Genomic DNA, 12,810 nt, shown 5'->3' with positions numbered 1-12,810 from the left:
CTTTTGGACAATCTTTTAAGTCCTTTATTACCGTTTGAGTATACATGCATGATAATGTTTTGGAAAGCTAAAATATGGTAAATCAGCCGTTAATAGCTTACTTTTACTACTTAGAGTTGAATTTACTTTAGCAAATACTGCTTGGGGTTGATACTGGGGATAGGGCAAGCAAATAAATTGATGTGAAAAAATGCCATATTCACTGTTAAAATATTTTTTAAACTATTTTATACCTTTGTCAGTAAATAAAAGGTAACATTAGTATGAAATAATTTGGAATAAGTGTGCTCTCTTTTGAGTAAACTATCTCAAGCTCACTTAAAAAAAATCCTGATTCTCTCTTTCAGAACAATGTCATATCATTACCAAATATGGTGGCCAGGAAAATGGTTAAATAAATTACCAGTATGCCTGTGGAAGGTGAATTGCAGTTCAGTATCTGCTTCCCTTTGCAAAATGTTGTTTTGTTCTAATTCATCTGATTTTGTGAAAAATATACCATGTTGTGGTATTCAGTAACAGGCAGTTGAACTTAATTTCTCCCATATATTCCAGTCATGTGCCATCTGAAATCTCTTCTTCAAAGCTGTCTGATAGCTCTTACTCCCTTCTTTAAAACACATGTTCATTAGGGGCACCTCGGTGGCTCAGCGGGTTGGGCCTCTGTCTTCAGCTCGGGTCATGATCTCGGTGCTGGGATCGAGCCCCGCATAGGGCTCTCTGCTCGGCAGGGAGCCTGCTTCCCCCTCTTCCTCTGCCTGCCTCCCTGCCTACCTGTTGTCAAATAAATAAATAAAAAATCTTAAAAAAAAAAAACAAAACCCACATGTTCATTAAATTAATAAATCATATTTATTAAGCTGGGTGCTTTTAAATGTAGGGAAGAAAGCTACAAAGTAGGTCTCTGCACTTAAGCTTATTCAATACTATTGGGTAGACATACAGGTTACAGATTCTGTGTAAATAGGTTTTTAGTTATTATGGGAGAGAGTAATTTTAAACCAGCTTAAGCAGAGGAATTTATTGGCTTACATAAATGAAAAGACTGGTCTTGGACATGGGTTGGATCCCGACACTTAATGTAATATCCAGAATCTTTTTTTTTTTTTAAGATTTTTAAAAATTTATTTGTCAGAGAGAGAGAGAGAGAGAGCAAGCACAGGCAGACAGAGTGACAGGCAGAGTCAGAGGGAGGAGCAGGCTCCCTGCCGAGCAAGGAGCCCGATGTGGGACTCGATCCCAGGACACTGGGATCATGACCTGAGCCAAAGGCAGCTGCTTAACCAACTGAGCCACCCAGGCGTCCCTGTAATATCCAGAATCTATTCCATTTTATTTATCCTAGCTTTGCTCTCTTCTGGTTTGAATCTGTTCTCGGGCAGCATCTCCTTCAGCAAAGATGGCCACAGCGATGCCAGACTTAAATCCCATAAATTTAGCAGCTTCAATGATAGGCTTCCTTTCCAAATAGTTTCAGAAGTCTTCGGATTAACTCTAATTGGCCAGACAGGTCCTCTGATGTGGTTGTGGGTGGGAGGACTAAGGATGTTCGAGCCCTGTTTGAACTAGATGGAACAAAACAGAGATGAGGATTGCAAAAAGGAAGTTATAATTTCTACTATCAGAAGAAAGGATATTGATGAGGCAAAAACAGCATAAAGTCTATGAAAATTAAGATAGAAGTTTTATATGAGCTGAAAAGATAGTTTCTAAGAGGAGCTGCTTAAGAAAAGTTTCAGGTGTCTGTATTTGCACTGGGCCCTGAAGGACAATTATAATTTTTCCAAGGCAGAATGAGTAAAGAAAGGACTTTCTAGGTCACTCACTTGAGAATTTTGGCAGTGAAAAAAGAATATTAAAATGAAAGCTACTGGAGTCTAAAGAGGAATGTTAAGATTTTTTTCCACCTCAGTGTGTACAAAACTTGAGCATTTTTATGGCAGAGGAGCAGAAGCAAATAAGAGAAAATAATGCAGAGGAGGCAATCACTGATAAGTAGGGGAATTCAGTGGTATTAAGGATATAAAAGGAAAGGGCTTAGGAAGGGAAAGGGAACTGTTCATTCTCTGAGGATACTTGAAGGAAGGTGGTAGTGGTGGCTGTGAAAAGTTAAGACGGAAATTTGCTGTTAAATTGGTAATTGGCTTCTGCTTTCTGAAAATGAGGAGGAAAGGTTGACCAGTTATCTGTTGCTATAAACTAAGCTATTCATTCCAAAATGATTTTTTGGGTTAGCAGTTTGGCTTGAACTCAGGGTAGTTGGTTTTTTTCTGCTGTCTTGTCTTGGGTCAGTAATGTGGATGTGGCCATTCGGACTGTGGATGAATGGTCTAAGGTGGTGGCTTTGCTCATATTTGCTGGTTGGTGATGACTGTTGGCTGGACCTTTTTCTCCTAGTGCGCTCTCATCGTCTGTGAGCGTTCCCATGGCAGTGGCTATACTGAAAAAAGGAAGAGCTGAAGCTGTCAGGCTCTCATGAACTTGGAACTCCCACAGTGTCACTTCTTTTATATTGTATTGGACAAAGCAAGTCACACAGAGAACTAGACTCCCACCCTTTATGGGAGGGGAAGCGATGTAACTTTATAAAGGGGAAGTGTGTGCTGGAGTGGGAGGAATTTGTACCTCTTCTTCCCCATCCAACATTTTGTGAAAATTTTCAGTCATGCTGCCAAGTTGAAAGGATTTCAAAGTGAATACCCATATGCTTACCAACTAGATTGTTCTATTAATATTTTCCTGTACTTGCTTTAGCACATGTTTATCCATCTATCCCTCTCTCAGCTAATTAACTTATATTATTTTTTTGTTGAATTTCAGAGTAAATAGTAGACGTCAGTTTTTTCCTCTACGTAGTCTGTATATATTTAGTAAAAGTATCTGTTTACAGTTTTTCTTGAGATGAGATGTTTGCGTACAATGAAGTATACAAATTTAAGTGTACATTGTGCCTGGTTTTGCAGTCTACCACAGAAGGGAAAAATATGGAAAAGCTTTTCAATGAAATGCCTCAGAAGTTCAACTATAGTTGTATAAAAAGACTTGCAAAGGATGTCTTCCTTGAATATCTCTTTATGTCCTAATCACTAGTAATTTTTTCATTTAGTGTTACCTCAGCATTTAGGATTTTCATTTGTTTTACATTAATCTGAAATCCCTTTGAGTGTTTCCTTACCTCCTATCATTAAACTTTTATTTTGTATATACTATAGACAAGCACTGTGCTAGAAAAAGGATGTAAGTAGGAGCTCTCTTGATTTCTTTTTTTTTTTTAATGTTTTATTTATTTGACAGGCAGAGATCACAAGTAGACAGAGAGGCAGGCAGAGAGAGGGGGATGGGAAGCAGGCTCCCCGCCGAGCAGAGAGCCCGATGTGGGGCTCCATCCCAAGACCCTGGGATCTTGACCTTAGCTGAAAGCAGAGGCTTTAACCCACTGAGCCACCAGGCGCCCCGCTTCCTTGATTTCTAGGTGTTCAAACTAGGTGAATCTCAAATCAGTTTAGATTAATAATAGATGTGATTTATTTAATGCTTATGCTCAAGGCCAATGATAAGCACTTTTCAGTTGCATTGTTTCATTTAATCCTTCTAATTTAGGAGATAGATACTTTCTCATTTTAAAAGTTAGGAAACTGGGGCATTAAAGCCTCTGCCTTCCGCTCAGATCATGATCCCAGGACCCTGGGATCAAGCCCCAAATCGGGCTCTCTGCTCAGCGGGGAGCCTGCTTCCTCCCCTCTCTCTCTCTGCCTGCCTCTCTGCCTACTTGTGATCTTTGTCTGTGAAATAAATAAATAAAATATTGTTTTAAAAAAGTTAGGAAACTCAGGCATGTGGGAAAGTTTTCACTTCCCCAAGTTCTTACAGCTTCATAAATCAAGCTGATGGGACTCCAGACCCATAATTAATCCCTGATTCATATTGATAAGAAAAGAAATGTGTCTGTTACACAGCAGCTAACTAACCCTTTAACTGGTCATTTTGCTTCATACAGTAATTTTGATCTGAACTATGTTTATCTTAAGTAGAAGACTATGAATTTTTATGAACTAACTGATGAAGTCATTTAATAAACTATTTCTTGTAGCTTATGAGTAAATATTTTAGCGATTTAAAAAGGAAGAATTTTAATATTATAACTCTTTTCTTAAACTCTGTGCCCAGTATGGGGCTTAGACTCATAACCCTGAGGTCAAGAGTTGCATGCATACTCCACTAGTTGAGCCAGCCAGATAGCCCAGTATTACAACTAATGATTTAACTTCAGATAACCCAATAGAAGTGTGGTCAAAACTGTGACAAATTCAGCCGTAATTTAACCTTTGAGAGGAGTATTGCAACTTCTTGTAGCTTTAATACTCTTATTTTTCTGATCTGTGTTACATTATACATTAATAGTTGTAGAATATTATAACCCCTTAATCAATTTTTCATATGTGTTTTGATAATAGTTCCTTGATTTTGTTGATTAGATATTGAGTACTTTTATTGCTAATTGGCTTATGAGTAATTTAACAAATAGCAAAAGATTGAAACCATTTTAACTTGCTATTTGCATAACAGTAAGCCCTGTTCAAACTCTTGGCAATATGTGACTAGCCCTTAAGTTGTTTTGTGCCAAGAGTCCTGCGGAAAGTGCCATTGGTTAACAGCAGCCACTGAGACACCTAAAATGAAAGGTTCTTAAGTTCATTTACAGTGCTAGCTTTCCTGTTAGGTCAGGGAATGAGGTAAAGTCATGTATGACTAAACATATCCCTTAACCCAGCAATGTGTAGATATTTTATTTTTATTTATTTATTTATTTTTAAAGATTTTATTTATTCATTTGACAGAGAGAGAGATCACAAGCAGTCAGGGAGGCAGGCAGAGAGAGAGGAGGAAGCAGGCCCCCCGCGGAGCAGAGAGCCCGATGCGGGGCTCCATCCCAGGACCCTGGGATCATGACCTGAGCCGAAGGCAGAGGCTTTAACCCACTGAGCCACCCAGGCGCCCCAATGTGTAGATATTTTAAAAATGTTCCTTCACCCAGATGTCCCACAACTGTTCATTTTATTTGGTTGTTTATGTGTAAGTGGCTTTAAATCCTAAATCATATGAGGTAGGTTACAAACAAAATAAATCTACTTGTGTTTTAAAAAATCTAATTGAGGTTTATGTTTATTTTTATGTATAGGTCTTGCCATCTTGGAAGCTACAAGAAAAAATAAATTAGGGAAGGTTTGGTCTTTTAAGTGGACATGGCTCAGATATCCAGCAATAATGGATTTAAACAGTGTTCATCACATTTGGAACCAACAAGAACAAAAGAAGTGGACAAAGAAGAAGCATTACAGATGGAAGCAGAAGCTTTAGCAAAACTGCAAAAGGATAGACAAGTGACTGATAATCAGAGAGGCTTTGAGTTGTCCAGCAACACCAGACAAAAAGCACAAGTTTATAACAAACAGGATTATGATCTCATGGTGTTTCCTGAATCTGATACCCAAAAAAGAGCAGTAGATATTGATGTTGAAAAGCTCACCCAAGCTGAACTTGAGAAACTATTGCTGGATGACAGTTTTGAAACTAGGAAAACACCTGTCTTGCCAGTTACTCCTGTTCTGAGCCCTTCATTTTCAACACAGGTCTATCTTAGACCTACTATTCAGAGAGGACAGTGGCCACCTGGATTATCTGGGCCTTCCACTTACACTTTACCTTCTATTTATCAGTCAACTTATAGCAGTAAACAGACTGTATTCCAAAATGGCTTCAATCCAAGAATGCCTTCTTTTCCATCCACAGAACCTATATATTTAACTTTCCCAGGACAGTCTCCATATTTTTCATACCCTTTGACACCTGCCACGCCCTTTCATCCACAAGGAAGCTTACCTGTCTATCGTCCAGTAGTCAGTCCTGACATGGCAAAGCTGTTTGACAAAATAGCCAGTACATCAGAATTTTTAAAAAATGGAAAAGCAAGGACTGATTTGGAGATCACAGATTCAAAAGCAACAGTCAACAATCTACAGGTATCTCCAAAGTCTGAAGATATAAGTAAATTTGACTGGTTAGACTTGGATCCCCTAAGTAAACCTAAGGTGGACAATGTAGAGGTATTAGACCATGAAGAAGAGAAAAATATTCCAGGTTTACTACCAGAGGATCCTTGGGATGCTGTTCTTCTTGAAGAGCGATCACCAACAAGTGGTCACCTTGAAAGTAAGGTGAATGGAAAATCTCCTTCTGGGGCAACGGTAACAAGAAGCCAGTCTTTAAATATTCGAACAACTCAGTTTACAAAAGTCCAGGGCCAAGTATCTCAGGTATAGTCTTTTCTTACTAACTTCTCAAACTTAGTAGTATAACACAGAATTCATGGTAAGTATATAATTTATTAGGTAAAAGAACTGTTTTTCATTTTGAATCTGGTTTCTTTATTCTTAAATGTGCTGTGAATCTTAGATTGTGTGGGAAAGAATTAAATATGTTTAGGTCAATTGAATAATTAGTGCTATTAATATTTTTAATAGGATTATAAATTTAAAAAACCTAATCAAGGATCTGGCTGTCACTGATAAGCTTTTATTTAAGATAATTTTTATGTCTCTCCCTGTCCTCTCATTATACATGGTCCTACTTTCTCTCCTTATCTCTTTAATTTTTCAGGGTAAACAATGAATTTTGGGTTTTAACCCATTATGGAAATTTTCCCATATATTATTTTGTTGATTTTAACCATGAATGAATGAATGGAAGAGCAAGAGGAAGGGAAGTAAAAGCCAATGAAGGTCTCTCTTTAAACACCTATATTGATAAAAGTTAAGAATGGAACTATAGCCTATGTGGTGTAGTTGCCGAGTTCATATCATCTTACTATCTGTAAAAATTAGTTAAGGGTGGCTGGGAAAGGATGTCTTTCTCCCTCAGAAGAGAGGCAACAGGGTTTAGACTTCTCCTTTCAAAATACAGTATATCATTACAGATTTCTGTTTTGCTCTTATATCTATGGATCTTGGGAATGCTTAAGCCTCATTCTCCCCTTAATGTGAATTATAGCATTCGGCTAATTAGATCAACCCTTAACTACTCTTTAGGTGCTGGTAACCAGCTAGCCTATAGGGAAGGAGAAGTGAATTTTTTTTTTTTTTTTAAGATTTTATTTATTTGCCACAGAGAGAAAGAGCGAGCGAGCGAGCAGCAGGCAGAGGGAGAAGCAGACTCCTGGCTGAGCAGGAATCCTGATGAGGGACTCGATCCCAGGACCCAGGGATCATGACCCAAGTCAAAGGCAGACATTTAACTGACTGAGCCATCCAGGCATCCTGCAATTTTTTTTTTTTTTTTTTTTTTAATTTAAATTCAGTTAGGGTTGCCTGAGTGGCTCAGTCAGTTGAGCGTCTGCCTTCAACTCAGGTCATGATCCTGGGGTCGTGGGATGGAGCCCCTAGTCATGCTCCTTGCTCGGTGGGGAGCCTGCTCCTTCTTCCTCTGCCTGCCATTTCCCCTGCTTGTGCTTACTCTCTCTCTCTGTTGAATAAATGGATAAAATCTTTAAAAAAAAACCTTTAAATTCAATTAGCCCACACATAGTACACCATTAGTTTCAGATGTAGTGTTCAATAATTTATCAGGTGCTCCTCACATCACGTGCCTTCTTAATGTCCATTATCCAGTTACCCCATGCCCTCACCCACAAATAATCAAATTTTGCATGATTTTGGATGGGTGTATCTTGAATTGTGACTTTGAAAAGCCATTTTTGAGAAAGAAGCAAGTAATAAGGAAGCTTAGGAAAAAAGATGAGGACATTATCAGAAGAAAGAGGAAAATCTTAATTGATACAGTGTTTTATAAATGTATTTTGACTACAGCTCACACTAAGAATATATTAAGCTCTTTTAAGCTTTTCAATATTTATAAATTCAGTCACATAATCTCTTTTTTTTTTTTTTTTTTTTTTTAAAGATTTTATTTATTTATTTGACAGAGGGAGAGATCACAAGTAGGCAGGAAGGCAGGCAGAGAGAGAGAGGAAGGGAAGCAGGCTCCCCACGGAGCAGAGAGCCCGATGCGGGGCTCGATCCCAGGACCCTGGGATTATGACCTGAGCCGAAGGCAGAGGCTTTAACCTCTGAGCCACCCAGGCGCCCCACATAATCTCTTAATACTTTAAAAAATCACAAGTTAATTACACATTTTAAATTGAAATCCTAAATACAGTGTCAAATTATTTTCTCTTAATATCTCTGTCATTTTGTTGTGGTTTTTGTTTTTACAAAATGGCAGTCATTTTCTAAAGTATTTAAAAGGAGAAGGGGAAACTTTAAGCCATGAGTCATCCAATAAAAAAAAAAAAAATAGCAGGGGTGGAGGGGGAGTATACCTAGAAGAGGAATTGCTGGTAATTCTGTTTAGCTTTTTGAGGCATTACCAAACTTCTTTCCATAGTGGTTGCACCATTTTACATCCCACCAGCAATGTTTGAGAGTTGCGGTTTCTTCACATCCTTGCCAGTACTTGTTATTTTCCATTTTTTAGATTATAGCCATCCTGATGGATAGGAAGCATATCATTGTGGTTTTGATTTACATTTCCTGATGATTAATGATGAGCATCTTTTCATGTGCTTAATTGGCCATTTGTATATCGTTTTTGGAGAAATGTCTGTTTAAGTCATTTGCTCATTCTACAAATTGGATTGGTTTTAGCAACTTTATTCATAATAGTCCCAAAGTGGAAATAACCCCAATTAACTGATAAATGGGTAAACCAAAGTGTTATGTTCATACAGTGGAATATTGCCTACAAAAAAAGAGTGAAGTCCTAATGTATATAATAGATGAACCTTAAAAACATAAATGAAAGAAGCCAGATACAAGAGACCACCATGTATTGTATGATTCATTTTATATCATATGTCCAGAGAAGGCAAATCCAGAGAGAAAGGAAGACCAGTATTTTCCAGGGGTGTGGGAAGGTAGGAATGAAGGTGATTGCTTAGTAGGTACAGGGGTTTTTGGGGTGATGAAAATGTTCTAGAATTAGACCATTTCAGGGCGCCTGGGTGGCTCAGTGGGTTAAGCCTCTGCCTTCGGCTCAGGTCATGATCCCAGAGCCCCGCATCGCATCAGGCTTCCTGCTCAGCAGGGAGCCTGCTTCCTCCTCTCTCTCTGCCTTCCTCTCTGATTACTTGTGATCTCTCTCTGTCAAATAAATAAAATCTTAAAAAAAAAAATTAGACCATTTCAGTGTTCTTATCATAGGGGTGGTGACCACATAACATTGTGAATGTACTGAAAGCCAGTGAATTTTACGTTTTTAAATGGTTAAAACAGCCTATTCTGCTCAGGTCAGGTCACTGCCGGATTCACATTTCAGTCAGTGTTCCAGTGGAGAGATCCCTCCCCAAGTGTGGGTTTTCTTTTTATGGGTGAAGCATGAGGGATTAGGGATTTCAGCTGTTTTCAGGAATTGTTTGGGAAGGGCAGCTGCCTAGAACTTAGAGATCTCAGGAACTATGGAAAGTTGAAGTGTCTGCTATCAGAAAAGGAAGCTGCTAGTCTTGTAGAGAGCTGAGTGTAGGCTTAGTCCTCCCATTGGTAGAAGACAGAAAGCCCTTGATTGTCCATGCAATTCCGAATGAGCATCCAGGTCACTTTCAAATAATCCTGCTCCTTGCATCACATCTTTGTTGTATGTATTCACATCTCTACAATATATGCATTGTGACCACAATACATAGATTATCTTGAATTTAATAAAATATTTATAAATGACTGGTTTATTTCATTATCTGTCTCAAATTCTAACTTTCTCAGGATTGGAAAGTCATTTATCCTAAGGGAAACATTATTCCAGCTCGGCAAGAAGCCTGCTTCTCCCTGTCCTCCCTGCTTGTGCTTTCTGTTGCTTTCTCTGTTCCTGTCTCTCAGATAAATAAATGAAATCTTCAAAAAAAAAAAAAAAAAAAAGAAGAATTAACTAGGCTTCTAAGCATCAGTTTTAACAGAAACCTGTTAGATTTTGTTTTAAGTATGGGGCGGGCACCTGGGTGGCTCAGTTGAGTGTCTTACCCTTGATCTCCGAGTCATGAGTTTGAGGCCCAAATTGGGATCCATGCTGGGTGTGGAGCCTATGTTTAAAAAAAAAAAAAAAAAAAAAAAAAAAAGTTTAAGTATGGGGTGGGGGTTAAGGATCACAGAGTAAGCAAACTGTTTATGAGAAACATGAGTGTGCTAATAAGCGAAGTAAGCAAAAATAACATGACTTGAGCAGCTGAGCACTCAGATGGGAGCTTGATTTCTAGAATGTATATATCAACAGCTTTACTAAATGGCACTATTTCTGAATTGAGGTGGCTTAGGCCACCTGCCCAGTCTTAAAGGAGTCTAACTGCAGCCTGGCTGAGGAATGCAGTTGTTAATCATTCCATTATTAAAATCCCATTTAATAATTTTGTCTGAGCACCACATTCAAAGAGGGGCCACTGGCAAACTAGAGTATGTCTTGAAAAGAGACAACTGCAGTTTTCAGGAGCTAGAAGCTAAGTCCTTTAAGGAACCATTGAAAAGATTGGAAATGTTTTGTCTGAAGAAGATAATTTTTTTTTATTTTTTGAAGAGAATATTAATTGGAGATAAGTCACTTCGTGGATCTGAGTTTCTTCATCTGTGAAAAAGATGGTTATGTTGTGGGATCGTTGAGTGTGACAAGAATTCTTGAGACGTTTTGTGGTGCAGCTTGGTTTATTTAATTAGAATGGGGACAGGACCCATGGGCAAAAAGAGCTTGAATTGTATGAAACTGGTGGTTATATGCTTAGTGCTCAAGGGGGAGGGGATGTGCAGAGAGTATTAAATTATTAGATGTCTTTGAATTTCTACTCGTAAAACTACTTTCATAATATTTCTGTGGTGCTTATCATTCAGTTTGATATTAATTATTGGTGAGATTTACATGAGACTCTTGAAGAATATAGCAACCTTTTTGAAACTATGCAGGCTATCGGTCAGCCTTCTGGGCTAAAGGTGAACATTTTTCTGCTTCTGTCCCTTATCAGTTAAACTGGAGGAGTTCTGGGATATATTTCCGGAGTAATACTTAAAGTTTGGAAAGTTCCCATGTAAGAGGAACTGGACTTTTTTCTTTCTTTGAAAGTTTTGTATTTTGAGGGCACCTGGGTCGCTCAGTGGGTTAAGCATCTGCCTTCAGATCAGGTTGTGATCCCAGAGTCCTGGGATCAAGTCCCAAATTGGGCTCCCTGCTCATCAGGGAGTCTGCTGCTCCCTCTACCCTTCCCTCCTGCTTATGATCTCTCTCACTCTCTCAAATAAGTAAAATCTTAAAAAATAATAATAATAATGAAGTTTTGTAGTGTGGACATAGTTTCTCAAACCAATTCAGGAAGTAGGATAAATGAAAATCACGGTATTGTAAAAAAGATGAAATAGTGATATACTAAATTTCACAGTATATTAAGTATATTACCTTTGTGCTATAGTAAGTAGCATTTTTGTGCTAGATTTTAACAGAAAAGTGGCAGCAGGTTCTGAAAGTTTTATAAAAAGGTTAAAATTAAGCAAATCCCATTTATATTTTTTGATGTGAATTGAGAAATTCAAGTTAGTAACTTAATTTTAAAGTCCATTGTTCCAGAAAATAGAACAAGGACTGATGAGGAAGAAAATTCAAGGAGGCAGATAATATAGTTAAATATTGACTTTAGATCTTATAAGTAGTCATTTAATAATGACGGTTTCTGTCAGGTTATTTTAAAACTTTTCCCTGATACTCATATTTTGGGGAGGATAGCAGTGCATATTCTTTAAAATTACTTTACATGTTAAAGTATTCATTTCCTCTAAGAATTTATGCTTTGTGGTAAAAGAGTGTTTTTTCTTCTTACTCAGCAAGCTTACTTCCTGTTTCCTTTTAGTGTCTTTTGTTAATAATCTAAAGGCTTTGGTTCAAATTTTTGTGACCAATACCAGGAAAAGCAGCATAGAATTTAAAATTGTCTTATGGCAACTTAAGTTTAAATCAGACTTTTAGTTAATAGCTATAAGTTTAGCTACTTTGAGAAGATTGCAAAGATTTTAGTAATCAAATTATTTTCATAGAACTGGCTTTGCAAAGTTCTATGGGTTTTAGTTCTTTCTAAAAGTTAACTGTATTAACATTATAAGCGTTTATATACCCCATTGGCAGAATCTCTATCATTAATTTTAAACAAGGGGAAATCTTTTTTTTTTTTTAAATTTTTTAAAAGATTTTAGTTATTTCATAGGGTGGTGGGGGGCAGAGGGAGAGGAGAATCCCAAGCACACTCCGCACTGAAGTTTGAAGCATGTCTTGGGGCTTAATCTATAACCCTGAGATCATGACCTGAGCCAAAATCAAAAGTCACATGCTCAACTGACTGAACCACCCAGGTGCCCCTAAGTAAGAGGGAATACTGAACAACATGATTTTCATTGTCTAGCTGAACGTAGTAAACTATTTCAATAGCTTAGTGAAGTATCTTTTTAAAACTATTTAAAAATTCATATAAAGAAGTGATTACCTTTGTTCCAAATAGTAACTGTTATAGACATACAGTATTTACACATGTGCGTGCACGCGCACACACACACACACACACAACACTTAAAGTACATTTATTGAAAATTTAGGGGCTCCTGAGTGGCTCAGTCATGAACCGTCTGCCTTCAGCTCTGGTCATCGCAGGGTCCTGAGATTGAGCCCGGCATCGGGCTCCCTGCACGGCAGAAAGCCTGCTTCTCCCTCTCCTCCCCCTGCTTGTGTTCCCTCTCTTAACTG

At 37.9% G+C, this 12,810-nt stretch overlaps 1 protein-coding gene across 4 annotated transcripts in view; it reads left to right on the top strand.

Annotated features, from left to right (window-relative positions):
* Positions 1–12,810, top strand: part of PIK3C2A (phosphatidylinositol-4-phosphate 3-kinase catalytic subunit type 2 alpha) — a 99,589-nt gene that overhangs the window by 19,893 nt on the left and 66,886 nt on the right. For all 4 annotated transcript variants that reach the window (XM_032881130.1, XM_032881129.1, XM_032881128.1 and 1 more), the window contains exon 2: positions 5,180–6,314. In XM_032881130.1, coding sequence (XP_032737021.1) covers positions 5,244–6,314 — 1,071 coding nt within the window. In that variant the 5' untranslated portion in view covers positions 5,180–5,243. The remainder of the gene's footprint in view (positions 1–5,179; positions 6,315–12,810) is intronic.

Source organism: Lontra canadensis, unplaced genomic scaffold (genome assembly GCF_010015895.1).
Source record: "Lontra canadensis isolate GAN:19392208 unplaced genomic scaffold, GSC_riverotter_1.0 scaffold74, whole genome shotgun sequence".
In the NCBI taxonomy this organism is placed as follows: Eukaryota; Metazoa; Chordata; class Mammalia; order Carnivora; family Mustelidae; genus Lontra; species Lontra canadensis.
This window is presented reverse-complemented; position numbering and strand designations above follow the sequence as displayed.